Source organism: Populus trichocarpa, chromosome 11, assembly GCF_000002775.5.
Source record: "Populus trichocarpa isolate Nisqually-1 chromosome 11, P.trichocarpa_v4.1, whole genome shotgun sequence".
Classification (NCBI taxonomy): Eukaryota; Viridiplantae; Streptophyta; class Magnoliopsida; order Malpighiales; family Salicaceae; genus Populus; species Populus trichocarpa.
Window position 1 is genome coordinate 14,005,964 of NC_037295.2, and position 27,461 is coordinate 14,033,424.

The following is a 27,461-nucleotide window of genomic DNA, read 5'->3' on the forward strand; positions in this document are numbered from 1 at the left end:
TCAGGTCAGGTGGTTTAAAAGTTAACCTGCTTGACGAGTGTAATGTCATTGTCAAAGAATTTTTTGTTGTTTTGATTTTTTTTTTTATATTTAAATTTTTTCTTGGATCAATCTCCAACATAGTGAGAGCCAATTATATAGTGATTTCTAACTACTATACCAAAACAAAAATTGATTATATAATTATAAAAATATTAAAATGTATAATTATTTGGAAAACACTTTAGTTATTATATATTGTTGATTTGCTATAATATAATATGATAAGGTTATGATGCCCTCCACTCTATTTTCCAAGCAAATTGTTGAAACTCATATTCAAAATAATATTAATTAAATTACTACTTCGTATGAGGAATATTAATTTATATTTTAAAATGTTTTTTTGATTATTTTAATATAATAATATTAAAAAAAATATGTTAATAAATTTTTAATTAAAAAGGACTTTTTTAAAAAAAATCTTGCACGTTACCAAATGCACATACACACACTATTCCTTAATTTCTTGGTCGTGAATGGCCAAACAACTTGATCAAAGACGCAGACTCTTTTCTTTTCTTGTTTTATTTTATTTTATTCCTTTACATGCGCAGGAATCCAAGATATTTTTGAAGGGGAGAACTGTTTAAATGAGAGTTCACGAACTGTTTAAAAGCGTCAATATGGACCAAAAGTTAGCTGTCACTTTGACCAAATTCAATTTGAATCCATCCTTGAGATTAATGTTTCGGATCTCTTCCAGCTTGCAAGCAATCTGCCATGGGAGAGACATCTTCTCTTTTATTTTCTTTGAACAGCCGAATTTCCATTAGAAAGCGATCAGCCATAGACACAAAGCCTCAACCTCATAAAAAAGGTAAATTCATGATAAAAATGGAGTGCTTCCACAATTTCCTTTTTCTTTTTAGAAAAAGCGATTTTAACCGAAAACTTATCGGGGAAATTTAGCTAAGCTAATCTAAAATACAAAGACATAAATTGTCCGTTGAATTTATATAATTTACTTTTGGAAAGAGAGGTAGTAAGTATCTCTGTCCCTTTCAGCAAGCATGGAGCTAATGCTATCCTTATCTGCTTATAAAAGGGATCCTTCTGCCCTGATAAATATCCACACTATCTACAGCTACCCAGCAAGCCGAAATTTAAGTATGTCAAAATTGTTTTCTCTATGTTTGCTCCTATCAATATTCTTCATTGCCCACTCTACTGTTCCTCCTTCTTCAACATTTCAGTATGTCAATGAAGGAGAGTTTGGCTACTACAGTAGTGAGTATGCTCCAGATTATCGTCCACTGCCCCAAGGCACTTCCCCATTCCAACTTATGTTTTATAACACCACCCCTAATGCATACACTCTAGCTCTACTTATGGGTACTAGGAGGTCAGAATCAACAAGGCGCTGGGTTTGGGAAGCCAACCGAGGCAACCCAGTTCGCGAAAATGCCACTCTTACCTTTGGAAAGGATGGAAACCTTGTCTTAGCCGATGCTGATGGCAGGGTTGCTTGGCAAACCAACACTGCCAATAAAGGTGTTGCTGGGTTCGAAGTGTTGCCCAATGGTAACATGGTGCTTCGTGATTCTACGGGTAAGTTTATCTGGCAAAGCTTTGACTCTCCTACTGATACTCTCTTGGTGGGTCAATCTCTTCGGGTCGGAGGTGCAACTAGACTTGTGAGTCGGGCCTCACGGGAGGAGAACTCTGATGGCGCCTATAGCCTGGTCATGGAATCCAAAAGATTGGTGATGTACTATAAGAGTCCGAATTCTCCTAAACAATATTTCTATTACACGTTCGGAACACGCCAAGATCGTCTACAAAATGCGACTCTAAATTGCAACCCAGATAGTTATGACAATTCGGCCAGCGAGGTGACTTTGGATTTATCTTCTGGTGGTTGGAGCGTATACGCCAGACCTAAATTCAATGCTACGTTGTCATTACTTAGAATTGGGATAGATGGGAACCTTAGGATCTACTCTTTCAACAATAAGGTGGACTACATGGCATGGGATGTGAGCTTCAATCTCTTCTCCAGGGATGGTTTTCCAGAGAGTGAGTGCCAGTTACCAGAGAGATGTGGTAAGTTTGGGTTGTGTGAAGACAGCCAATGTGTTGCATGCCCATTACCAAGTGGTCTTCTGGGCTGGAGCAAGAATTGCGAACCTGTAAAGCCACCAGCCTGTGGTTCTAAAGATTTTTACTACTATAAATTAGAAGGCGTTGATCATTCCATGAGCATGTATGCAAGTGGGAGCGTAGCAATGAAGGAGGATGACTGTGGAAAAAAGTGTTCAAGTGAGTGTAAGTGTATGGGTTACTTCTACAACAAGGAGACATCCAAGTGTACGATTGCTTATGATCTCCAAACCCTAACCAAGGTTCCAAATTCCACACATGTAGGTTACATAAAGGCACCAAAACGTTAAGCCTGGTCATCCTGTGTTGACACTTCCAAGACTTTTATGCCGTCCAGTATAATAATAAAGTGGCATTATTCCCTCTATCCAATTGAGCTCGCGTGTCTTCTTGTTCTTATAGATCATATTTTCAACATATGATCCATACAAATTCGTTAAAAAGAAAAAATAAAACCATCCATATATATATATATATATATATATATATATATATATATATGATCATTTTTAAATACTAATTAATTTTTGTATTTATTTGAAAAACATATATTGATCATTTAATAATTATAATTCATTATCAAGTGAATGCTCATATTTTATATTACAAATTTATTATCAACTATTTTCTTACATACATTGCTTCTACAAGTAATTCCATTACATGACCATCTACTGCTAAGTTGTGCGGGTCTATGGTTTATTTCAATTTTTGATGTTGAGTTCAAGATACGAGGCATGTTTCTTTTCTTATCTCATATTTCATGCTTTATAAAGGGCACTATTTAAGGAAGATCCAATGAATTCCTTATAAGCCTAATTAGAGTGAGCGGTGTCTAGATTACTCGTATCATTTTCATAATTTGCAACGGACTCAAGTCTAATATTAATTATTCATCATTTTAAATTAAATTTCTATTATGATACTGATAGTCTTGGAGTCCTCGAAAACATTTTAGATTTCACACGTTAGTTTTATATTTTCGGTTTTTTTATCAAAATTTTAATTTTTTTTCTAGATTTGTTTTTTAATATGTTTTTTAGTCTTTTCTAGTAGCTTTCAAGTTCTTTAAGTTTTCAAAAGATAAGGTTGTGACTATAAGATAAGGTTGTGAGTATGTTTGGTAAGATATTTTGGGTATCATGTTATCCTAATTCTGAGCCTATCCAAAAAGAAGTGCCTACATAGTCTATATATAGTCCTAGAAATCTCGAGCTAGAAAGTGTAATGTGGTGCCTCGATGGTGCATTGACAGGCAGATTTACAATTTTTCCAAGAGATGCTATAAGTCAAACGATCAGTTGGGAAACTATTATAGGCGGGAGGGAGTTGGAATTATTAGAAAAATTGGGACTTGTCCCCTGGTAATTTGTTCTTATAAAGCTATAGCTTGGAATCTCTCCATGCTTTTCTTATTATTATTGAAATTCCATTTTGGATTTTGTTTTTACCTAAATTGATTATTTAGCTATAACTTATTAATATTAGACATTGATTTTTATACGCATGTTTGGGAACGTGGTTTGCACCGCGTTTCCTCAAATTTTGATTTTTTTATTTAAAATTTATATTTTTTTATGTTTTTAGATCGTTTTGATATATTAATATATAAAATGATTTTTAAAAAATAAAAAAACTTTGTTTTGATGTATTTATTAACAAAAACCACTTTGAATCATAATCGTTACCACATTTCCAAACAAAACTAAGGTGGGATGGAGGGATTACCGTGGCTAAAATTTTTAAATATAGAGGTAGTCAGGAACAAATTGAAATTACAAGAGTAAATATAACAAAATAAGAAAACCAAACCAGAGCATATATTAAACTCGTTAAATATTAATATATGGTCTGCAATCTACATGCAAATTAAAAATAGAATAGAACATTATACACACCTTTTATTTTTATTTACTTATTTATTTATTTAATAAAACAAGGTAACATATTATGAATGTACATAGAAAGAGGGAGAAAGTATTGGTAATAAATATTAAACAAACAACTTGATCAATTATTACACGGGTTGTTCTCAGTATTTTCATTTACAACATGGCTTCAATCAAAAAGATATTTGGGAAGGAAAGAGGCAAGCAGATGCCAATTGTCAAATGAGGAGCAAGTTATACAAAAAAGTTGTTTAAAGGCAACAATATGGACCAAAAGTTTATCTGTTTGACCAAAGTTAACTTTAATGGCGGCCATTACTATTTCTGAAACTTCTGCAGGTTGCAAGCTCTCATACAAGAGACTAATTCATCTCTGTTTTTCCTTTGAATGACTGAATTTCCGTTAAGAAAGCCACACATAAGCACCAAAGCTTCACCCTGTCATAAAAAATGGTACGAGAAAATTGTTAGTTTATATCATAACATTATTTTATTTATGTAGAATATATTTAGTTATATTAAATAAAAACATTATTTAACTTTAATATTTAATTATTTATATTTAATTTATGAATTTAATATTTGTTAAATAAATCTAGAGTAAAGATAAACTTCATGAAAAAAACACTTTGCAAATAAAATTATAAAGATATTATAATTATGGAATTTCAATTACATCAAAATATTGTTCCTAAATGTTCCTAAATGTTCTTAGTTAATTCTCTCTTAATAATAGACATTTATTAGAGTTGTTGAGACTAGTACATATTATATTTTTTCATTTATGAAATGAAGTAGTTGATCTCATAAACTGAGATATAAGGGATATCTAGAACTAATATGTAGATGTTTGTCAGATGACATGTACACTAAACTGATCCGCATGAGAATTCCATATGGAGATATTACATGTGTCCATGGAAAAACTCACATGAAAATTATGTAAATGATCTTTAGACTTAATACCACTAAATTATCTTTTATAAGAAGTGTTATGTTCTGATCCTGTTACACGTTATCTTGGTAAAGGTAACAAATGAGCATACATTGAATATAACATAAATTATATAAAGTTTTTGAGTGACCAAGAGAGGATTTATTACTCCAGGTGAATTAGAAAAAATATTCTACATGTTCTCAAATAGTATTGATTGTTAAATTCTTGTGTAAAGTGGAATGAGATTTGAAAAAAAAATTCAAATTTTATTTAGATAATCAATGACTATAATGTTATGAACAAATATAATTTAACATGACAGGCACACTACAAGCTAAAATGTTTAAATCAAAATATTATTGATGAAAGGATAATAATTACCACTACCAGATTTAACAATTTTACTTATAAAAATTTCCATCGATATTTACACTTACAATTCATCGGTAAGTATTTAAAATGTCTAAATAAAAACTTGTCAAGGCAAAAAAAAAATAGTAATTAAAAGAACATGTATTAATTAGTTTGATAGGAAAAATACAAAGGAAGGTGATATCAAAAAACAAAATCAATTTAAAAAATGACTCAAAATAAAAAAAATAGCAATCAATAGAATGATGATCAAATTTGAAAAATAAAAAAAATCTAAGAAGGGTGGAATTGAAAAGGCAAACCAATTTTATAGATTATTCAATAAAAAATCAAAATAAAAAGAAAATGGACCAAATCTGAATAACCAACAAATTAAAAGGTTGTTCTTAAATTTTTAAGGGGTTGTCGCAAAAATCTATGTGGGGAGATACAGAAAAAGAGGGAAAATAAATGGTTGTCAACGCCAAACCGTTGTGAATGGTGGCACACACACCACCTCATGTGGTTGGGGACGCCAAAACCTTTCAAATTCTGCCCATGAAGTCAGTGTTTGGTGATTGAATGACCCTCACACACAACTAGAATAGCGTGAGGGCTGCCCACACGCTAGCACGTACTCCGCATGCGCGTACTCCGCATGCGCCAACATATTTTTTTAATATCTAATATATGATAATTACAATAACACCCCTGAACAACTTTCAAAATTATAATAAAACCAATGTAAAATGACCAAAACACTATTATAAGAGAGTTATATTTATTTTTTTTATAAGAGCATTAAAGTAATTGCAATATTTCTAAGAAAACAAAAGTACTTAAACACCTTTAAACCTAAAGCATAAGAATTTTTTAATTCAAAGCTAAAGTAGTGATTTTACTATGCGGAGAAAAAAAAAAAGACAAATCTAACCCCACCCAATATTTTAAAGATAATTTTATCATGCTAAAAATACAATCTTGCCCCAATTCCCTAAAGCCAATGGATTTTTCTTGCAAGGCCAGTTTTGTACTTTCATTACAATGAATAGTAATCCATATCTTAGAGCAGGATTGCTTTTATATATATATATATATATATATAACAAGAAAACTCAAAAATGCAATATTTTATTGTTAATTGGGCTCTTCGAAACTATTACCAGATTCCTAAGATAATTGGGCTCTGTGGATTTCTTGAGAACTTGAAGCTTTTCTTCAGCCTTGAAAATTGCCAAGATGATTTACACTTGAAAATTGCTAAGATGCTTTACACAGTCTCGATCCACCTTCTGCCTGTCATTTTGCCAACACCTCTTTTCGTCATTAAATTCCGAATTTTAACAGCATCATCCCATCAGCCAACCACCCTGTAGACATTAATTAATTAAATAAACATAGCTTAAGTGGTGGTCAGGTTTCAATTCCATTACTTTCTTTGCAATGCTCTCTGCAATAGTAGAGTGTGAACTGGCTATACAAGCACCAAGATGGGTCATCTCTGCAATCTGCGTTCTCTATCAAATTTTCTGCTTCTTCAAGCATACCAGCATGGCCTAAAAGTTACTTCATGCAATTTTGTTGCTACATTCCTGGTTTAATGTCATATTCCTCAGTCATTGCGGCAAAATATTTCAGCTCTTAGTCAACGAAACCAGCATGACTACAAGCAAAAGGAACCCCAACAAAACTAGCATAATCAGGCTTAATCCCTTCTTTAATGGTCTCATCAAAAAATTGAAAAAGGCTCCTCTTACAGCAGCACTCGGGATGTTGAATCAATATTTTCTCAAATAAACCAATTCACCATGCAATAAAAAGCTTCTCCTCCAACAGCACTCGCGATGTTGAAGTCGAGAGGGAGGCAAAAACAGTAGCTTTTAGATCTGGAGTGGTGAAGTTGAGAGACGAAGCAACGTTTGAGGATAGAGGTTTTTAAATCTGTGAGAGAAAGTAAAAGAGAAGAAGTTGGAGAGAATGGCTGATTATAAGAGTTGATGATGGGGGCATGCTGTGATCTGTAGAACATGCTTGAACTTCGTAAAATTTATTGTCATATTCTTTCATTGTGTACACGTTCTGGGACTTTATTATTATGAATTATAATAATAAAATATTATAAAGATGATATTAAAATAATATAAGATGCTCTTACAAAAAACGAACCATTTTATTGAAGATTAATTTATTTAATTAGCATGATTACATATGCTGGTTATTTGGTACAATCTTCATGATGAATCTTACACGTATATATCAGTATAGCTTAAACAACAAAATATTTCGTCTGCTGATCAACCAATTTGTGGAATATCTTTCACAATTCCATATTTATCAACCCAAACTCGGACCCTGTCGCAACGGAAATCCATGGTCACCATCATTCCTTCCTTCACAATCCCAGCACGAACCTTGGGATTCTCTCTTACGATGATTTTTGCTGCCACTTCTCCGTTTATTCCCACTAGCTCCGGCCACGAGCTCTTTCCCGCATCTAAGATTAACAAGAATTATAGTTAAATGTATCAAAAAGAATGGTTAAATTGAATGTATAACCATATATATATAAACTCATTGGCATGGTTCTCATGCACTGTTGTATAAACACTACAAGATTTAACAGTTTTACCGACGGAATTTTTCCGTCGGTGTAAGACACATATTTCATCGGTAATTACATTACCGACGGAATCAAAGACAGAAATGATCCGTCGGTGAATCGTTCGTCGGTAATGTTTTGTCCGTCGGTAAATCCGTTGGTAATAGAATTACCGACGGATTTACTGACGGAACAAACGCGTCGGTAATAATTTTTTTATTACCAACGGAATTACCGGAATTACCTTAATAATATATACTCAAAATGCTTGGAAAAAAAAATAAGAAAATCAATTCAAACAAATTTGCAACAAATAAATAAAATAAAAAAATTAATTCAACTAAAAAATTAATTCATATGAAAAAAATGAAGTTGCAATTGCTAAAAATTTAAAAATCCTATAAATAAATCTACTAAAAATTAATCTCATATGAAAAAAAAATCTCACAACAACATTTATACAATTATTAAGAACAAAAACAATTAAAAATAAAATAAAAAACAAATATAGTGAAAAAAATCATGAAAAAAGAAGAAAAAAGAAAAATCTTACCTTAATGTAGTTGCAAGTGAAGCTAAGGAGAGAAAAAAAATTTCATTAGCATATTAATTAAAAAAAAAAACTAAGAGGATAAAAGAAGAAAGAAGAAGAAGACATACCCAAGCATGGAGGAAAAGAGAAGGAGATGAGGAGAGAAAAGAAGAGAAAGAAATAGATAAGAAATGATGTTTTTTACATAAAGTGAAGAAGAAGAAGAAGACATACCTTAATGATGTTTTTTACATATAGTGAAGAAGAAGAAGAAGAAGTAGAAGAACAAGAAGAAGAAGAAGAAGTAGAAGAAACGGGTTTGTCTCTTGTGAAATAAGGGCATTCAGGCTTTTTATTGGAACGCTTTACCGACGGATTTACCGACGGATAATTAAATATTAATATTTTTTAATTATTCCGTCGGTAATTCCATCGGTAATATTTAATTTAAATTTTCAATTTCGTAAATTTTTTTCAGAAACCGCCAAAAAATTACCGACGATTTTTCAATCCGTCGGTGATTCCGTCTGTAATATTTAAATGAAAATTTTAAATTAATTGAATTTTTTCAGAAAACCGCCAAATAACACCAACGACTTTTCAATCCGTTGGTGATTTACTCTCTGGAAAATACCGATGGAATTTTCCGTCGGTGATTCCCTTTGTAATTAACATTATGAACAGTGTTCACAATTTACCAACGGACTTACCGACGGAATCACCGACGGAATTCCGTCGGTAAGTCCGTTGGTAAAAATAACACGTCATTATTTTTTTTGCTTTGTTTTAATTTTTTTTCCCACGGTAATTCCCTCGGTATATACCGAGGGAATATTTCCGTCGGTAAAATCCCTCGGAAATTTACTGACAGAAATATTCCCTCGGTATTTCTGTTTGTATTCATCAATTTTCTGGTAGTGAAATAAATAAGCATATTACAATAATCAATCGCTTACCAGGGCAAACATCTGTCATCTTTCCTTTCTCTTGCGATGTGATGGATTAAGGGAAGGAGATGGAACTATATATAGGGGAGGCGAGGATAGTTTTCAGCTTTGAGAGCTTTTATCTATCCATTTGTCTGTTTGACAATGAAAATTCTCAATAGTCGACTTGTTGAATGCTAGCCAATTGCCAGCCACTATGTTTGAAAGTCTGTGCTTACACGTAAGGTCCACTGTTGAACTTATTTTTCAGAAATTAATTTAAGCAATCAATCGGAACCCTATAGAGTGATGTCTACAATGTTGGAATGTTGGAATGAGTAGTTGATGACGAAGACGACGACGACAACGAGGGCGGCCTATCCTTTAATATACAACAGTTAAAATGTGGACATAGTATATAAATGCTCCACCCCTCTAAAAAAAAATATTATAAAAATGATATTATAATGATATACATTTGAGATAAGGAAGTAAAAGAACATTTCTTTTGCGTTGAACTACAAGCATCAAGGTAGACCATGTGTGTACCTAAAAACTTGACACAGTCCGTTAGGGAAAAATTTACATATTAATTTACCATAAATACGTACTATCAGATTGTGATGGAATTAATATATCATAAACGGCTATAATATATATTTTTTATTTTTTTTAAACATAAGAAAGACCGATCTAATTTTTTTTAATAAAAATACACTTGGAAAACTTTTCAGAATTTAACTGAATGCATGAAAACAAGATATTTTTTATTTTTTAAAAAGAAAAATTAATTTAAAAGTTTTGGGATTTTTTTTTGAAAATTTTTAGAAATATTTCGAAGAAAATTAGGTATTTTAATACCAGATTTATATCTTATAGTTTAAATAGACAACTTGATATTATATAAAATTGATAGAAACATATGTGAGAAAATCACAATTATTTTAAATGGATTAATGATTTTTTTTTAATAATATATAATATTATTATATTATAATTAAATATATTGGCTGGGCAGTCATCAGTCCAGCATATTTGGGCTAATCGTTTTTAGGGTGGGCCGGCCGGCATGGGCTAAGCCCATCAAAAACTTAAACCGTGGACAATGCATGTAGAATTTATGCATGCAGTGGCCGGGGTGGGGTGTTTGGGTGAGAAAAAGATGTGGTTGTCTTGCCTGTACGGGGGAGAAGAAAGACTGGAGGCATTCCTGGTGTTTTAGGGAAGATCTTTCACGGTGGCTAGAGGTGGTGGTGTCACTGAAGGTGGAGAAAAGGAGGGGGAAAGTGAGGCCAGCAGAGGAGAAGAAAATTCTTGGTACCAAAATGATTTTTTACAAACTTTGCACACTGATTTCTTCCCCCTCAAACAACGAAATGCAGATCTATTTATATGGGATGGAAGAGAGATATTTTTTTTTTAATGATGTCAAATCTTGACCCTTAGTTCAACTACAAATGATCTCAACCATTGATTTAAAGTAGGCATTTTGAGTCGTTAAATCTAGCAGGAAAAATACCAGTAAGGTTGGTCATTTTAGATTGGCACTATTGCTGTTGTGGTGTCAATCAACCTAAACGGACCATACTGGGGTGAAGTCAAATGTCAATTGGTTATTTTTGTGCAAGTTTTGTCAAATTTAGTGAAGGGTAGAGGTATTAAATGCACCTGCAAAGTAGCCTTCTAAGCAGTCTTTTCATAGAAAAATTTTAAAAGATAAACAGTAATTAAAACGATATTGTTATGGTAAAGTTCATTGTAGTCCTTTAAATTGTGATTTCTCTCAATCACACCCCTGATTAATTTAAAACTTTTAATTTTATGCAATTGTACCCCTTACGAACTTCAATTTCAACCCTAGAATGTAGCCTTTTTTTCACATTAGTTTTTGGGTTCGGATTTATGCAATTTCATCTTCAATTTACCATTAAACTTTTAATTTCATTCCTATAGTCTTATAATCCATCAGAACCTATAAAGTGATTTCTACAATGTTGGAATGATGATTATGAGGGCGACCTATGCTTTAAAATACAAAAATTAAAATATATATGTACACAGTATATAAATGCACCACCCCTTTAAAAAATAAAAAATAAAAATATTATAAAAATAATATTATAATAATATACATTTGAGATTAGGAAGTAATAGAACTTCTTTTTTTTCCGTTGAACTACATGGAGCATCAAGCTAGACCATGTGTGTAGCTAAAAACTTTATACAATCCGTTAGGGAAAAATTTACATATTAATTTACCATAAATACGTACTATCAGTTGTGAGGGGATTAATATATCATAAAAAACATTTGATGCAGCCGAGTCCCTTAAAATTAAAGGATAACCAGGTAAAAATCTATCATAATTATATAGCGATTTATTCCAAATAAAATACATAGATAATCTAGCAAATATTTTATAAATTAGTGGGACATGGGTAAGCCCAAGATGATATCTGATTGTATTAGACTAGTATAATGCTTAGAAGATGACATAATTTTTTATTTGATCATTGAATTAAATTTAATTTTTTAAAGAAAATTTCTGAGGTTTAGTTCCACTAAGAACTCGCTTTGCTTGTTCATCCACTACACTGATTTCCTAAAATAAGTCTCAAAAAATCATGTTTGGCTAATTTTCCTTTATTTCTTTGAATTCTTGTGTTATTTTCATTTTATGTTATTTTCTCCTTTACGTTATATAGGATTATGATTTTATTATCTGGTATAGGTTGGTTTCCATATTTATTTAAAGGTATTTTAAACCTCTTTAAGAGGCAAAATTTATTTATTTTATTTCCAGAGAAATAAACTTTGAATTTAGAGTTCAAGCTTGCAGCTCTTTTCACTCATCAAATTTGTTTTTTTTATGATTGTTTTATTGTATTTATGCTTCTACTTACATCAACTTTATAATTATATTAAGAGATTTAATATAGTGTTAACTAGGTTAGGTGGCAGCACTTCACTGCGGGGCCAAACTATCTTTTTTCACAAAAAATAATGTCCAGGTGCCCTAAGTGTATTTTTAAAAAGGACGAAAAATCTGCGGCTCGGGTTATAGACTCGAATGAGTCAAATAAGTTGTTTTTATTTTAATTAGAGCAAAAAAATAGAAAAAAATATTAGATTGATCAAATTTAAAAAGAATAGTGATCAGGATAACTTATGAAAAAAATAATTTTTCAAAAATAAACAAATGATGCAACTCAATTCACAACTCATTAAATACATAATAACAAAATAGGATAAAAAATACATAAAAAATCAAACTTAGTCAATTTGAGTTAGCATAACAAACCTATAATCCTGGGAACCCGGGCTGAGCTAGCCTAGGATATTTCGCCACACTCGCAGCCTATATTATGAAAATTGAATAACCAATTTAAAAAAATAAAGAGAATTATAAAACTCATTTTTAAAAAAATTATCAAATCATGTTAATTTTTCAAACATATGACCAGAATCATTAGACCTAAAGCACTTTATCTAGAAAAACCATTAAGCCCAATTCCCAAAAAATGATTTCAATTATACAAAAGGATTTAAAAAATAACAATTAAAGGAATGAGGATCAAAATTTAATATATATTGGATTGAAGGGTGAAAAAAGTTAGAAATCAAAACAATGAGGACCAAATTGAAAAACATAATACCATAAATTTGAATTGATGGATGAAATTTGAAACGTATAAAACTTTTATAAAATAGCCAAAGAAAAAAAATTAAAAATCAAAAGAATAAGGATCAACTTGAAAGAAAGAAAAAATTTATGTCAAATTGGAATTTATGGATGTAATTGAAAATAAATAAAATTTCTATAAAAAAAGTCAAGAACAAAAATTAGAAATCAAAAGAATAAGGATTGGAGTTGGAATATCAACAACAAAGATGATCAAACTGTACTTTTTAGGGGTTGAGAGAGAAAAGAAAAAAAAGGTCTGCTGGTAACAAACCGGACCACTATAACTGACACACGTCACTCTACCAGGAAAAAGACGTGGCGACGCTTCCAATGAAACGACAGAAGGGTATTTTTAGACATGGGGAGGCACCGCACGTGTCGATCAAAGGGCTTAGTCGCCTCTCACGCATCAAGGAGGGCGCTTCATGTGCCTAACCTTTTTGTTTTTTTGTTTTTTTAATTTAGTAAAATACCAAATTTCCCTTAAGCCGAATTAATAATAACAAAAAAATCATTAGTTTTAATTTTTTTTTTTCTTTTAAGAGCATTTTCGTTGTTTCATTGTACATTTTAATTATTTATAGTTTTTTATATTTGATAAATACCAAATTGCCCCTTAATTGACATAAAAAATATGAAAAATCATTATGAAAGTATAAAAATATCTTTTAACACCAGTTATAAGTTTTTTTAACTTTCAATAATATTTTGGTTATTTCACTATGTAATTAATTAAGATAAGAGAATACTTATTGTTGCTGAGATGGGTATATATTCAATTCATGATTTTTTGAAGTGTTATAACATGAAGGATATTTCTTAAAGAAGTTGCAAAACGAGAGTGCATTGGGGTTAGTTTGGTGATTTTCAAATGTAAAAAAAAAAAAAAGAGCAGCAACCATTGGCATCTCTCATGTGCTCGTTCCAAAAAAAAAAAAAACAAATCCAACACTTTAATTTCTCTTAACAAACTACTACTATTAAAATTTATTAATAAATAAAAAATCAAATATAATCCCAACACTCCTCTCCAGCTTCAGCTCCCACTTCGCACTTTATTAATTTTCTTGACAACATCTATATTTTACCTAGACACACACATATATGCACCCTAAAATATTCTAACTGTATTATTATTTCTCTAAATATAGTTCATCAAACTCAATTATTACACTGCAATCAACAGTGCTAGCATAGAGGGATTCAATTAACTATTGTTGCAGTGAAGAGACTTCATTCATTATTCTGTTGAAGTAGAGCGACATTTGGATTGTAGACACTAAAGGTGTGTTCTGTAACATGAAAGGAAAAAAAAAGAATTTTACTATGTATTATTTTTACCATAGCTTCTCTTCGAAGAAGCTGTTTAGCATTGTGTTTATACATGTGTTTATGTGTTTAGATGTGTTTTAAAAATGTATTTGATATAAAAAAAATATTAAATTGATTGTAACAACCCCAATACTTGGGATAAACACATTTTTAATTTTGAAAATATTGTAATTTTTTTATGTGCTTTATTGCATTTTCTAATAAAATTTCAGTAGAGCTTCCCCTATACTAGAATATTTCAAGTTATTGAATTAAATATATTTCACTTTTATACACGTTCTCAATTCATTGATCCAATCATCCTGAAATATAATCAATATCAATCAATTACCATTAATTTCAATTCATCTGGTATAACATCCAATTAATTATATCACATTTTAATCATAAAATTGGATAATTTGTATTGAATCTAGCATGCATAATAAAGATGTATAAGTTATGATTCATGTGTCTACAAACAAAAGTGAAGCATTAATTATATTTACATGCTTAAAACAAAATACATTACAACCCAAAAATTAATATTATATATCTAATCTATGTGAACAAAAGAGATAAGATAAATCTATTTCTGATGTTAGTGTGATGGCACTGAAAAGTGCAACAAACAAAACATAAACTAGTGGAAAAGTTAATAAATAATTATTACACCAAAGAATATAATTAAATTCCCATTTTATTTTCATTTCCAACTGAAAAGTAAGGCATTTTATCATGGATTCCTTATCATTTCATTATATTTCTTATCCTAGCTACCAACATTAACATCATAATGTTATTAATCCCCTATAGCTTGGGTCGACTAATCAATTTTGATATCAATTCCAATTTGATATCATTCACCATCACCTCAAGTATGGTTAATCAAAGGTATACCGATATCAATCCACTTGATATCATTAGTTTTCATTATATTGGATAGCTAATCAAGTTTTCAAGTACATATCAATGTCAATATGCATCAATAGCTTTCTCTATTTTTAGGATCGAGTAATCAAGTTCATTTCCACATATTCCTTTCATGCTGATACCAATGAATGTCATTGGTATCATTAGTCTTACGTACTAGAAATGACTAATCAAGTTTAGATAAATAATGATACCAATTTAACCCATCGGTATTATTAATCTCACGTACCAAGAATGACTAATCAAGTTCACGTAAATGTTGATACCAATAAGACATATTGTTATCATTAGTCTCTCGTACCAAGAATGACTAATCACGTTCTGGTAAATGCCGATACCAATATAACCCACTAGTATCATTAGTCCTCTGTACAGGGAACGACTAATCAAGTTCTTTACAATACTTTTAATTTTTCATTTGATAATGTCAATGTTAAAGAACTCATTGACATCATTAACTTTGATTTTTGGTATGGCTAATCAAGTTTCCATCCATTTATTTCTTCCATTAAGGTCACCGCCGATTTCAAACCAATTTATGCCATTAGTCTCCACAAAATAGATGACTAATAAAATCTCAATTCTTCTTTCGTTTCTTTCATTATCCATCAATTCATTTATTTTTTTCAATATCAAGTTTAGAAATCATAAAGAAGTAAAATTAACAGTTATACTAGCATATTAATTAACTAAGGATAGGTGTTAGACATTTATTTGTCGTACGTGATGATCATGTACCTCTTTTGGCTTGTGGTATAACTACTGAAATATCCCCAATCAATATAGGACTAATTTAATTACTATCATTTCCATAAAATTAGGAACCATATCTAAGTTCTAAAATAACAATCCTCATTGTTTCTATATAATACATGCAATAAATACCTTTTTCCTAATTTAATTTACATTTCCAACTAATTAAACACATTACATGACACATTTATAATTAAATGAAAAGTTCCAGCAATCACAAAGAAATTCACCATGCAAATCCTTGATCGAATACACCCCTTCTATTTTAAGAAACTATGTGTTTCTTTTAAGTTTTTCTTCAACTTCTTTTTCTTTATATAAATCAATCTGTCTCATCACATACACAATTTCAACACAATTCCACACAACAGTTAAATCAATTTCACCCCTCCTTTTAAGGATTCCATTGGCTGAACCTATGCTACCAAGAAGTACACAAGTTTTTCTTCAAGTTCTTATACCATTTGCTTCTTTTCCTTTTATTTTATACCTATACTAACACAATTCATAACAATTAAAGTAATTAAATTCATTTCCCTATTTGTCTGGGCTAAAGTTCACCCATCAAAAGGAGAGACATGTTTTCTTTCTAATTTTCCACAATTCTCACTTGACCCAACCCTTATTCTTATCCAAAAACATAATTTTAAGTTAAAAATATATTTCCAAACAACACAACACATTATACTCAACTTTCCATAATGTATACATAACATAATATGCTTATAAACACATCAAAACTTCAATAGATTCAAATTAAGGTTCCTTACCTCTCAATGATGATAAATCAATGGGGAAATTGCAAAGAAAACTCAAGTTTCTCCTTCACTCTCCACTCTTCTTTTTTACTTCTCAAAACCCTTAGTTTACACTCTTAAAACCCTCAAAATCTCAGGTTTTTCTCTTTTAATCCACTCAAAAGTCATTTAACCCTTTAAATCTATCCTTTTTGGTGTTTTCCTATTAAGAATTTGGAAGAGAAAGAAAAAATCCACTTCATTTTCTATTTATGGTGTTGCCGGCCATAAGCTTCTTTAAGAAGCTATATATATATATATATATATATATATATATATATATATATATATATATATATTCAAAGTCCACAATGCTTTTATATCTTTTTCATGTATTTTTCATTTAATCAGAATCTAAATATTCATTTATTAGAAAATTTCTTTTCAATGATTTATTATTGTTTTCATTTTAAGTATTTAATTAACCTATGTTGTCATTAAGTTTATTTTTCGATATTGTTACTAACATAGTAAAATTATACTCGGGTTTATCGTCCACACCATGGTAAAGCAATTTAACATACCTAATCCTTCATATTTGTTTTACTAGGGCTTTACATTGATGCTTTTTTTAGTGCTTCGCAATGGTTATGATATGCTAATATTAAAAAAAAATCAAAAAATAATTATTTTAATATATTTTTAATTAAAAGATATTATTAAAAAGTATCATTCATCATAATTCCAAACACACTGATATATCTATGCAGCAGTTTTCTTCTTAACAAAAGAGAGGAGATTGAAGGCAGTTGTGCAACCGTTATTTCCAAAGTAAGAGGAATTAGAGGTAGCTCCAATAGAAAAACAGAGGGGAAACCGACCCGAGTAGCAGGTATGATTAATTTTATAGCTTCAACAGAAAATCACGCCTTTCTCTTAAAATCAATGTCCATCCCTGTTTATTTTAATTAATGTGTTTTAATTTATTTTATATTATATAAGAAAAAAGGTCAACTTATTTAAGTGACTAAATGAATTTTGTTCCCAATTATTTCTCATGGAGACATTTACTTAGGCCCCGTTTGTTTGCTGGAAAGTAGTTTTCTTTTGGAAAGTGAATTATTTTCTGATGTTTGGTAGTGTAATGGAAAATAAGTTTGAAAATATTTTCCAGTGTTTGGTTATGTTATGGAAAATAAATTGGAAAATAACTTATTAATATTTTATTTTTCTCAAGTTTATTAAAATAATGAGGAACAAATCTTACAAATTAAAAACTTGAATGAGAATGAAATTGAAAAAAAAATATAATTTCATAAATTATCTCTAATAAAATAAATAATAATCAAAATAATAGAGATTAAATCTAAAAAATTAAAAGATGAAGAAATTAAAATAATAATAATTAAAATTTTATAAATTATTTCAAATAAAATAAGTGTCAATCAAAAGAATAAGAACCAAATTTGATAGATAAAAAATTTCAATAAAAAAATGATAAGGGAAAAGCAAATAACAATTATAAAAATGAGGACCAAAGTTAATATAAAAATTAAATTTTAAGAGATGAAATTGAAAAATAAATATTCAAAATAATATATATATAGTAATCAAAAGTTTGAGGACCAAATTTGATATAATCAGCAAATAATATGACATTTCTAAATTTTTCACAACTTCCGGAAAGTGTTTTCCGTCCAAATTAACCAAGTCAAACTTTTTTTTGACTGGAAAGTATTTTCCATTAACCAACTTTCCTAATAACAAATAAAAACAGAAAAGTTTAAAAAATAATTTTTCAAAAAGTAAATTTCAAGAAACAAACATAACCTTAACTGTGAGCCTAATGAAAATTTCTGGATGGAGAATTTGGATAATGTTTTATCCTTCGGCATTTCTGCTTGAATCGGATGGTCCCCAGGACTTGAACATGCACCCCTGTGTTTGCAAGCCCAAGACTTCGTGCAATGCCCCCTTAAGCCCAAGTTCTGGATGGAGAATTTGGTATCCATATTTAAATATAATCATAAGCATGCGATTCTTGATTATTTAAATATATGTAAATCTGGAATTATATTTTTTAAATAAAAATATGTAGATCAATTGATGGAACTCATCTTGCTGCTTGGTCTCCTGCAATAAAAAAAAAAAAAATCATGGTAAAAGAGCTTCGCCTGTGAGACAAAATGTCATGGCTGCTTGTTCTCGTATGATGTTCATATTTGTCAATAGTGGTTGGGAAGGAATAACTAATGATTTATTTGCATTTATGGATGCATTATCTTCATAAGGAAATAATTTTTCCATGCCAAGTGGTGCTAAGTGAGCACATGCAACATTCAAATAATTAATTTTTGTACGTATTATGACTAATAATGGCTATCATAATATTCCTGATGTATTGCATATTAGAGCTGATCGATTATTTATAAAATTTAATAGATAAAGATTAAATTTTTTAAATGAGGACGGTACTAATACGGTACAAGTATTTAAATAGATACAATTCTGAGGGGTGTAGCTTAACTGGTTAAATCATGAGTTTGCTCTCAAGAAATCACCAGTTCGAGTTCCGCAAAACTCAGAGTTACTGGAGGTTTATATGGTCGTTAACTTCAGGGCTCATGAGACTAATTGAAGTGCATGCAAGTTAGACCGAATACTCATATTAATAAAAAAAAATATTCAAATAAATACGCCTCGACAACATTAAATTAATTTGATCATGAATGTCATTGCAGATTGATTATGGAATAATTATAACAATCATTAAGAATTATAATTAATATATTCATGAGTGTAAAACTTTATTATTAATACACTCTAATAGTGAAAAGTATTATAGTTTTATGTTTATTCTTCCATTTTATTCAATTTAATTAGGTGAAATATTTATAATGATAAATGATTATAAAAAAAAATATTTGTGTATTTTAAAAAGTTAACAATATCATATTTTTTCTCAAATGAAAAACAATATAACAAGAACACATTTTTCTAGTTTTATGGGTTAGGAAAATATTCTGAAATTTTCAGAAATGAACACTTTTTTTTTTTACTGAAGAAGAAAAGAAAAGAAAACTAAAAAAGAAAAAAGAAAAATTGTTTTGTATTAATTAACAGTACCCAACAATTTGTCTTGTTAGCCATCGTATTCAAGAAGAGGATAAGGGCGCCGAGTCCCAAGCTATTGGCTATATACGGATAACTTTGTTTAAACACGTCAGCTTTGACCACAGGATTTCTTAGGTGTTACTGTTTGACCAGAAGTCGAGCGCAATCTATCATTCAATGTTTCTAGTTCCTGCCATGTTCAAAGCCGTCGTGCGATTTACATTTTTTTATTTTGCATAAAGCAAGCTTCACTCACTTGCATCATAATCAAGAGTACTTTTCGCACTGTCAAATGATTAACTTTTGCCAACTATGTAATATTAAAAAAGTATTTGGTGCTGTATTTACATTGTATATAAAACTATTTCTTAAAATGTATTTGAAATAAAAAAAATCGTCCAAAATGGTGATTTTTTTGAAGTGATTTAGATTTTCAATGTTGATATTAAAATAACAAAAATTATATTTGATATTTTTTTAATTTAAATGTGTTTTTATTATACCATAATTTTTAGATTTATAAGGGAATTTTTTATCAATATTTATATTATTATTCTGTTAGTAATTAATTTATCAATAAAATTACTAACAAAAATACTCTATCGGTTAATCTTTTACACTCTATTACTAAATTTGCTCATTTATTAAAATCAGCACCAAATGTTAAAAATGGTATCATGTAGATCAATTTGTAGAGAACATATTTTGGTAATATTTCCACAGAGCATCGCTACGAAATTAAAAGGAAAACAAAATTATCGAGAAAAAAAAAGAAAATAGAAAAGGAAAGAAAAAAAGAAGCCACCCCACCATTATCACAGATCAAGGAAAATGATGCGCTACATCCCATCAAGCTTCCATCCCCATTATCCTCTGTTTTCTTGAACAGCAAAGCGCCCACCAAGAAGAATCTTTGATTTATTATAGAAAATGGTGGGCTTTCAATTACAAAAATGCCATCCTAAACAGCTTATAAGAGGCGACCAGTCTCCGCCTTGGTTTCATATCAAAGCCACCTAAATCAAGCAAGCAAGCAGAAATAAGTGTCCTCCAATCCAATGGAACTGCCATTGTTTTCTCTTTGTCTTCTCTTCTCAATATCCTTCACTGTCCATGCTACTGTTCCTCCTTCTTCAACATTTAAGTACGTCAATGAAGGAGAGTTTGGGGAATACATTTCGGAGTATGTTCCAGATTATCGTCCACTGCCCATAGGTACTTCCCCTTTCCAACTTATCTTTTATAACACCACCCCAAATGCATACACTCTTGCTCTGCGTATGGGCACTGTGAGGTCAGAATCAACAATGCGTTGGGTTTGGGAAGCCAACCGAGGAAACCCAGTTCGCGAAAATGCCACTCTCACCTTAGGGGGGGACGGAAATCTTGTCTTGGCAGATGCTGATGGCAGGGTCGCTTGGCAAACCAACACAGCCAATAAAGGTGTTGTTGGCTTACAATTGCTGTCTAATGGCAACATGGTGCTTCATGATTCCAAGGGAAACTTTATCTGGCAAAGTTTCGACTCTCCTACAGATACCCTGTTGGTGGGCCAATCACTTCGTGTTGGAGGTGTAACTAGGCTTGTGAGCCGAGCCTCTGAGACGCACAACTCCGATGGGGCCTATAGCCTGGTCATGGAACCTAAAAGACTGGCCATGTACTATAAGAGTCCGAATTCCCCTAAACCATATATCTACTACGATTTCGATTCAGTGTACAACGGTCGTCTACAGAATGCGACTCTAAATTGCGCTCCAAACGGCTACGACGATCTTGCTAATGACCTGACTTTGGATCTCTCTACCGGGAACGCAATGACACTCGCCAGACCCAAATACAACAGCACGTTGTCGTTTCTTAGAATTGGGATAGATGGGAGCCTTAAGATGTACACTTACAACAATAAAGTGGACTATCAAGCATGGGAAGAGACCTACACTCTCTTTTCCAGAGATGGTTTTCCGGAGGGAGAGTGCCAATTACCCGAGAGATGTGGTAAGTTTGGGCTTTGTGAAGACAGCCAATGTGTTGCTTGCCCATTGCCAAGTGGACTCATGGGCTGGAGCAAGTACTGTGAGCCAGTGAAGCCTCCAGCCTGTGGTTCTAAGAATTTTTACTACTATAAACTAGAAGGTGTTGATCATTCCATGAGCAAGTATGGAAGTGGAAGCGGAGCAATGAAGGAAGACGACTGTGGAAAGAAATGTTCAAGTGATTGCAAGTGTTTGGGTTATTTTTACAACAAAGAAATATCCAAGTGTTGGATTGCTTATGATCTTCAAACCCTCACCAAGGTTGCAAACTCGACGCATGTGGGTTACATAAAGGCACCAAAGCAATAAGGAAAGCTCGACCTCCTAGTATCTTTAAATTAACTCCAAACTTCCGAGTTTTCTCGTTAATGGTGGTGATTTCTTATAATTATGCTTTCTTGTTCTTATTTCCGAGTGGAAGAGTGAAAACTGTATACTGCTGAATAGTGATAATAAAAGACGACTGTATACTTTAGTTCTCCACCAAAAAGAAGGTGTCCCTTCTAAAGTGCTGCTCGATGCCTTTCAAACTCTCCATAATTATATTATATATTATATTGATGATTTTTATTAATATATGTCACACAACACCCGAGTATTTATTGAAATCAGTAATTACTATATTACTATTTATTGAAAATTAAGAAAGGAGAGAGAACAGTTTTCTAAATCCAGTCGCTGCACCAGTTCAAAACACCATTAAACTAAAGAGCTCATTTAAAATAATTCATAGATATAAATTAAATAATTTTATCGCCAAAATTAAGAGTTATTAGCATTTGAAAGTTTTTAATCATAAAAGTATAAAATTGAAATTTTGAGTTAAATAGTTGTTCCAAAATGCTTTCCAAGTTAGATAATTTGTATTTAGAAGGTGCTAGATTTTGAGAATTGTTTTATCTGTTAAAAACAAATGCTCGAGGGATGCAATCATGTTTAAAAAAAGTAAATGGACCCTACTGAGCAGGAAAAATAAACTAGTATAATTTCATTAGATAATAAAAAATAATTAGATAATCATAATAAATGGAGCAGTTTAAACAAAATATATCATGAAAACCTGAAAAACAAAAAAAACAGTTGTTGAAACAAAAAAGGCATTAAAGCTAAGATTCCAACAAATCAAAAAGAAAAAAAATTAAAGAAAAAAAACCGACGTGAGTCGATCAGATGAGCATGTCAAATATGCATGTCAGGTAATAAGACCGGAATAAGTTAACATAAAGCACAAAAAAAAAGAAGTTGAAGTACAACTCCAAATAAGTCTAACGTGAAAGGATAAAATTGAAAAAAAATATATCAATTAAAAAATATTAGCAAACCAGACAAGCCTACCAAACTCTACGACTTAGATCATTTTTTTCCCCCAGAAATGCAGGGTATACCGGCTAGCTTTCACACACCAGACTAAGTCCTTACAGCCCAAAACTAGCTTTTACACCAGGTGTCTTTCACCCTGCGGCCTTTCATCATTTAACATTTGATTTTTTTTAATTTAGGAATTGTGGTTTTTCCAAATTTGATGCTTCCAATCAAATGGCTTGGGTCACTGGTTTTATAAGCTGGCATTACTTGGTGTTGGTTTTTTATAAAATAGGCTTCATGGTTTTCTTTGTTTTTCTTTTTATAGAGTCAACCCAATCTCAAGACCTTGTCGGAGGGTTTAACGAATTAATCTAGGTGGTTCACGCTTTTTTGCCTTTTAATAACTTTTTTTTTTACCCTTTTATGTTATTGATTTTTTTAATTTCATCTTTTAATATTTAATTTATTGAGAATTGATCTTCGTAGTTTTTTCATAAATGATGCTTCTGATCAAATTACTCATGCATGGGTTTTATAAGCTAACAAGGTTAGCATAGTTTTTTTTTTACTTATTTTTGTTCCAAATCATAATTCAACATTGGTTTTTAAAAAAAATTAGGTTTCATGATTTTCTTTGTTATCCTTTCGTTATATGGTTATCCTGATCTCATGATCTAACATGTGGGTTTGGCGAGTTGATCTAAGTGGGCTCAAGCCTTTTTTAACTTATAATTGCTATTTTTCTAATCCTTTTCATCTCATGATTCAACATTCAACATTGGTTTTTTTTAAAAAAAAAATATTAGATTTTATTATTTTCTTCGTTTTACTTTTTATTGGATTATCCCGATCTCATAACCTGACCCGTAGGTTAGGCTGATTGGCCCGAGCAGCCTCAAAGTCTTTTTAACTTATAATTGTTTTTTTTCCTTTTGAATGTTTGATTTTTTTCAATTTAATCTTTCAACATTTAGTTAGTTAAAAATTAGACTTCAAGGTTTTTCCAAGTTTATCGCTTTTACTTAAATGACTCGGGTCATGAGTTTAATAAGTTAACACAAGTTAACTTTGTTTTTTTTGCTTATTTTCTTTTTCATTCGACATTGTTTTTTTTTTAATCCGCTTTTGTCAGCTGAACATTTTTTTTCTTCAAATTTTGTTTTTATTCAACCTGCAGCTGAATGTAAGTTACATAGCCAGTAGAGCATATGAACTGTAAGGGACAAAGAATTAGTAAAAGTTATTTTACTTTTAGACCGACCTTATTAAAGATATCAATCGATCGGAGTTGTTCTTATTTTGAACAATACTGGCAGCTCATTCTAATCGCTTCAATTCTAAAACTTCAAACCATACCGTCAAGATTCCTACTCCGACTGAAGCAAAGAAAGATAGCAAGCATGAAGAAGGATAAAATTCTATAAAAAAAAAAATTATGAATTCCAATTTAAATTTTTATTATTTAATATTTTTCCTAATCAAAACTTAATATTATAGATCTTCTAATCTACTTATATATTAGAGAAAAAATATCATAAACAAAATTAAAAAAATAACAAAAAACCTCTAAATAACAAGTAAAAAAATAAGACAAATCTTGAATAATAACTTTAGATTTTATTTAAATACCTTTCTGATATCATACAAATTTTAACCATATTTAAAATAGAATCTCTAAAAAACTATTTTATTTTAATCTCACAATTAAATTATAATTTATACCTAAAGCTACAATTTAAGAACAAAAATCTAGCATCACATCAAAATAATATAAAAACAAAATAAACTTACTATTAAAGTTTTAAAAACATCAAGTCTTCATTCCATAGTCGAAGGCAAACGACAGTGGCGTGATGGCTTTGGAATTTTGACGATTTATCCTAATTATTTTGATAAAATCCAACTTTATATTTTAAGTCGTAGGTAAAAAAGCAAGATGGGATTTGAACCTGTTATTCGAGTGTGGTTAAAAATATGATTGTGGTTATTTTTTAAAGTGTTTTTTATTTAAAAATAATTTTTTTAAAAAATATTTTTAAAATATAAAAATAACATAACTTTTAAAGAGTTAATTAACACCAGGAAAACAGTCGGTTCCGGCGGAATTAACACCCACAGATTGCATGTCTACGTGATAAAACCTTGTGCCTTTAATATTAACGACCAAACAACTTGACCAAGCTCAAGTACATTGGTTTTTTCAAAGACATCATTATAGACCAATCCTGATTCGTCTGTGCGAAAGTATAATATTTTCTCAATTCTATTTTTTGAAAATTTTATAATATTGTGTCTAAAAATATTAGCTTTTTAATGCCAAAAGCACATGACTATTCTCATTTATATACAATTATTGAAGAAGTTTGAAATGCAAAAATATATAATAATAGGAATTCAAATAGAGTTATCTTTTAAAATAGATGAATATTTATCTATAGCATTCAATTATGGTTATCTAATGGATAAGATAAAGAGAGTCCAGGAGAGTTTTGGAGGAGATATTTTAAAAATAGATAAATATTATAAATTAGACAACCTGTCTTTCTTTTCTTTTTTCCTTTTAGGGCACCTAGTTTACTTGTTTTTTATTTTTCTTTTTGGGCCACCCTGATTACTTTAAACACTAATTAGGTAGCTCATGCTATGATGTGGATCAATCTTTGTTTTGGCATAATAAAATATAAAAAAAAGATAAATATTTTTTTTTAAAAAAAATATAATATTTAGGTAATTATCTCGAGTGAGTTTAATATAATCTATTAATTTAATAATATCATTAGAAAGTAAAATATGGACACCAAACAAAGCAAAAAAAAAAAATTATTATTCAATGCAAAAGATGAATTCTTGCCAACATTATGGAAATATATCTTCATAATATTTCAAAAATATCATAATGATCTTATTTGCTAACAAAGTAAAAATTAAATAAGAATAGAATAATTTTACAGAAAGAAAAATAAAAAAAAATGTGAATATAAAAAATAAGATAAAAAATTCAATTACTATTAACTTTTTAAACCATGACCTGAGTTATAAGACCGAAAGCACTGTATATGAAAAATTCATGAGGGTTAAAATCATATAAAAACAACACAAAATAAAAAAAATACAATAAAAATAAATAATGTTAAAATTGCAATAAAAATAAATCAAAAGGCAACAACAAATTTTAAACTTGAGAGTTAAATTGAAAAGAAAAAAAACATTAAAAAAAGAGTAAAAATCAAAAGAACAAAAAAATATATATATATACTATAAACTTGGATAGAATGGTGAAACTAAAAACAATGAAACTTTCATAAAAGATTCAAGGAAAAAAATAAAAAAATCATAAGAATAAGTATCAAATCCTAAACATCAAAACATAATAAAAAAATGAATATACAGAACTCTTCAACGTGTTTTTTTACACTGAAAAAAACTCTTAGAAGTAAATCGAAAAATGCACGCATCTAACTAAACAACCTAATAACCATTATGTAAAGCAATGAAAAAATATTCATCAACAATAAATAAAAATAAAATTGAGAAACCAAGCAAAAATTGAAGATCAAGATATCTAACATCTCAATACGGGTAATTTACCTAATTATATTTAATAAATTCCTCTATCAAAATAAATTTGTAATAGAAAAACATATAAAATTTATAGTATAAACCAACACATACATAGAATTTATTAAACAAAAATTAAAAAAAAAATGCAAAACTGCACATATGAAAAATATTATAAAAAAATCAATATTTAAAAGAAAATTTTAATCTATATAAAATTAAGAAAAAAAACCATAGTTGAATCATACCTACCTCTATAAAAATTAAACACACCCAATATCGTTTAAAAATAATCACAATCTAATTAAAACATAAACCCAAAATTTATTTGAAAAAATATACACAAATAATGCATTATTTTTTAAAAAACTGAAAATTAAAAAAATAAAATAAAATAAAGCGCCTAGCCCAATAAAGCAACGACTCACGCCCGGGCCTGAAGGTCAGGCCCAAGTGAAGGCCTTCATAAAAAAAAAAAGGATGTTTTGCCTGCGTCAAGAGATGGTGGTCACCTGGAAAACCCAGAATCCGGTCACCATGGCGGGAGAAGAAACAGGGTCCTTCGTTTTTTCAACTCAAAATCTCATTTCCAACTCATGTTTTACTCAAAACACCTAGAAAACACCTTAGAGACCTTGTTAAACCAATCTATG

General features: G+C 30.2%; 2 protein-coding genes across 2 annotated transcripts; one reads left to right on the forward strand and one right to left on the reverse strand.

Moving 5' to 3' along the window:
- Positions 1 to 1,013: 1,013 nt before the first annotated feature.
- On the forward strand, positions 1,014 to 22,438 carry LOC7455947 (epidermis-specific secreted glycoprotein EP1). Its single transcript, XM_002316823.4, has 2 exons — positions 1,014 to 1,533; positions 21,353 to 22,438. The coding sequence occupies exons 1-2, from the start codon at positions 1,053 to 1,055 to the stop codon at positions 22,252 to 22,254; spliced, it is 1,383 nt and encodes a 460-aa protein (XP_002316859.2). The 5' UTR covers positions 1,014 to 1,052; the 3' UTR covers positions 22,255 to 22,438.
- Positions 7,471 to 9,554, reverse strand: LOC7472349 (inhibitor of trypsin and hageman factor). Its single transcript, XM_002317424.4, has 2 exons — positions 9,407 to 9,554; positions 7,471 to 7,813 (listed from the first exon to the last, which is right to left on the reverse strand). Exons 1-2 carry the CDS (start codon positions 9,423 to 9,425, stop codon positions 7,614 to 7,616), a joined length of 219 nt encoding a protein of 72 aa, XP_002317460.1. The 5' UTR covers positions 9,426 to 9,554; the 3' UTR covers positions 7,471 to 7,613.
- Positions 22,439 to 27,461: the final 5,023 nt, after the last annotated feature.

Coding starts and splice junctions, on each gene's coding strand:
- LOC7455947 (XM_002316823.4), top strand. CDS start 1,053: ATGGAGCTAATGCTATCCTTATCTGCTTATAAAAGGGATCCTTCTGCC. Junction 1,534..21,352: donor AACCAACACTGCCAATAAAG/GTGTTGCTGGGT, acceptor CAGCCAATAAAG/GTGTTGTTGGCTTACAATTG.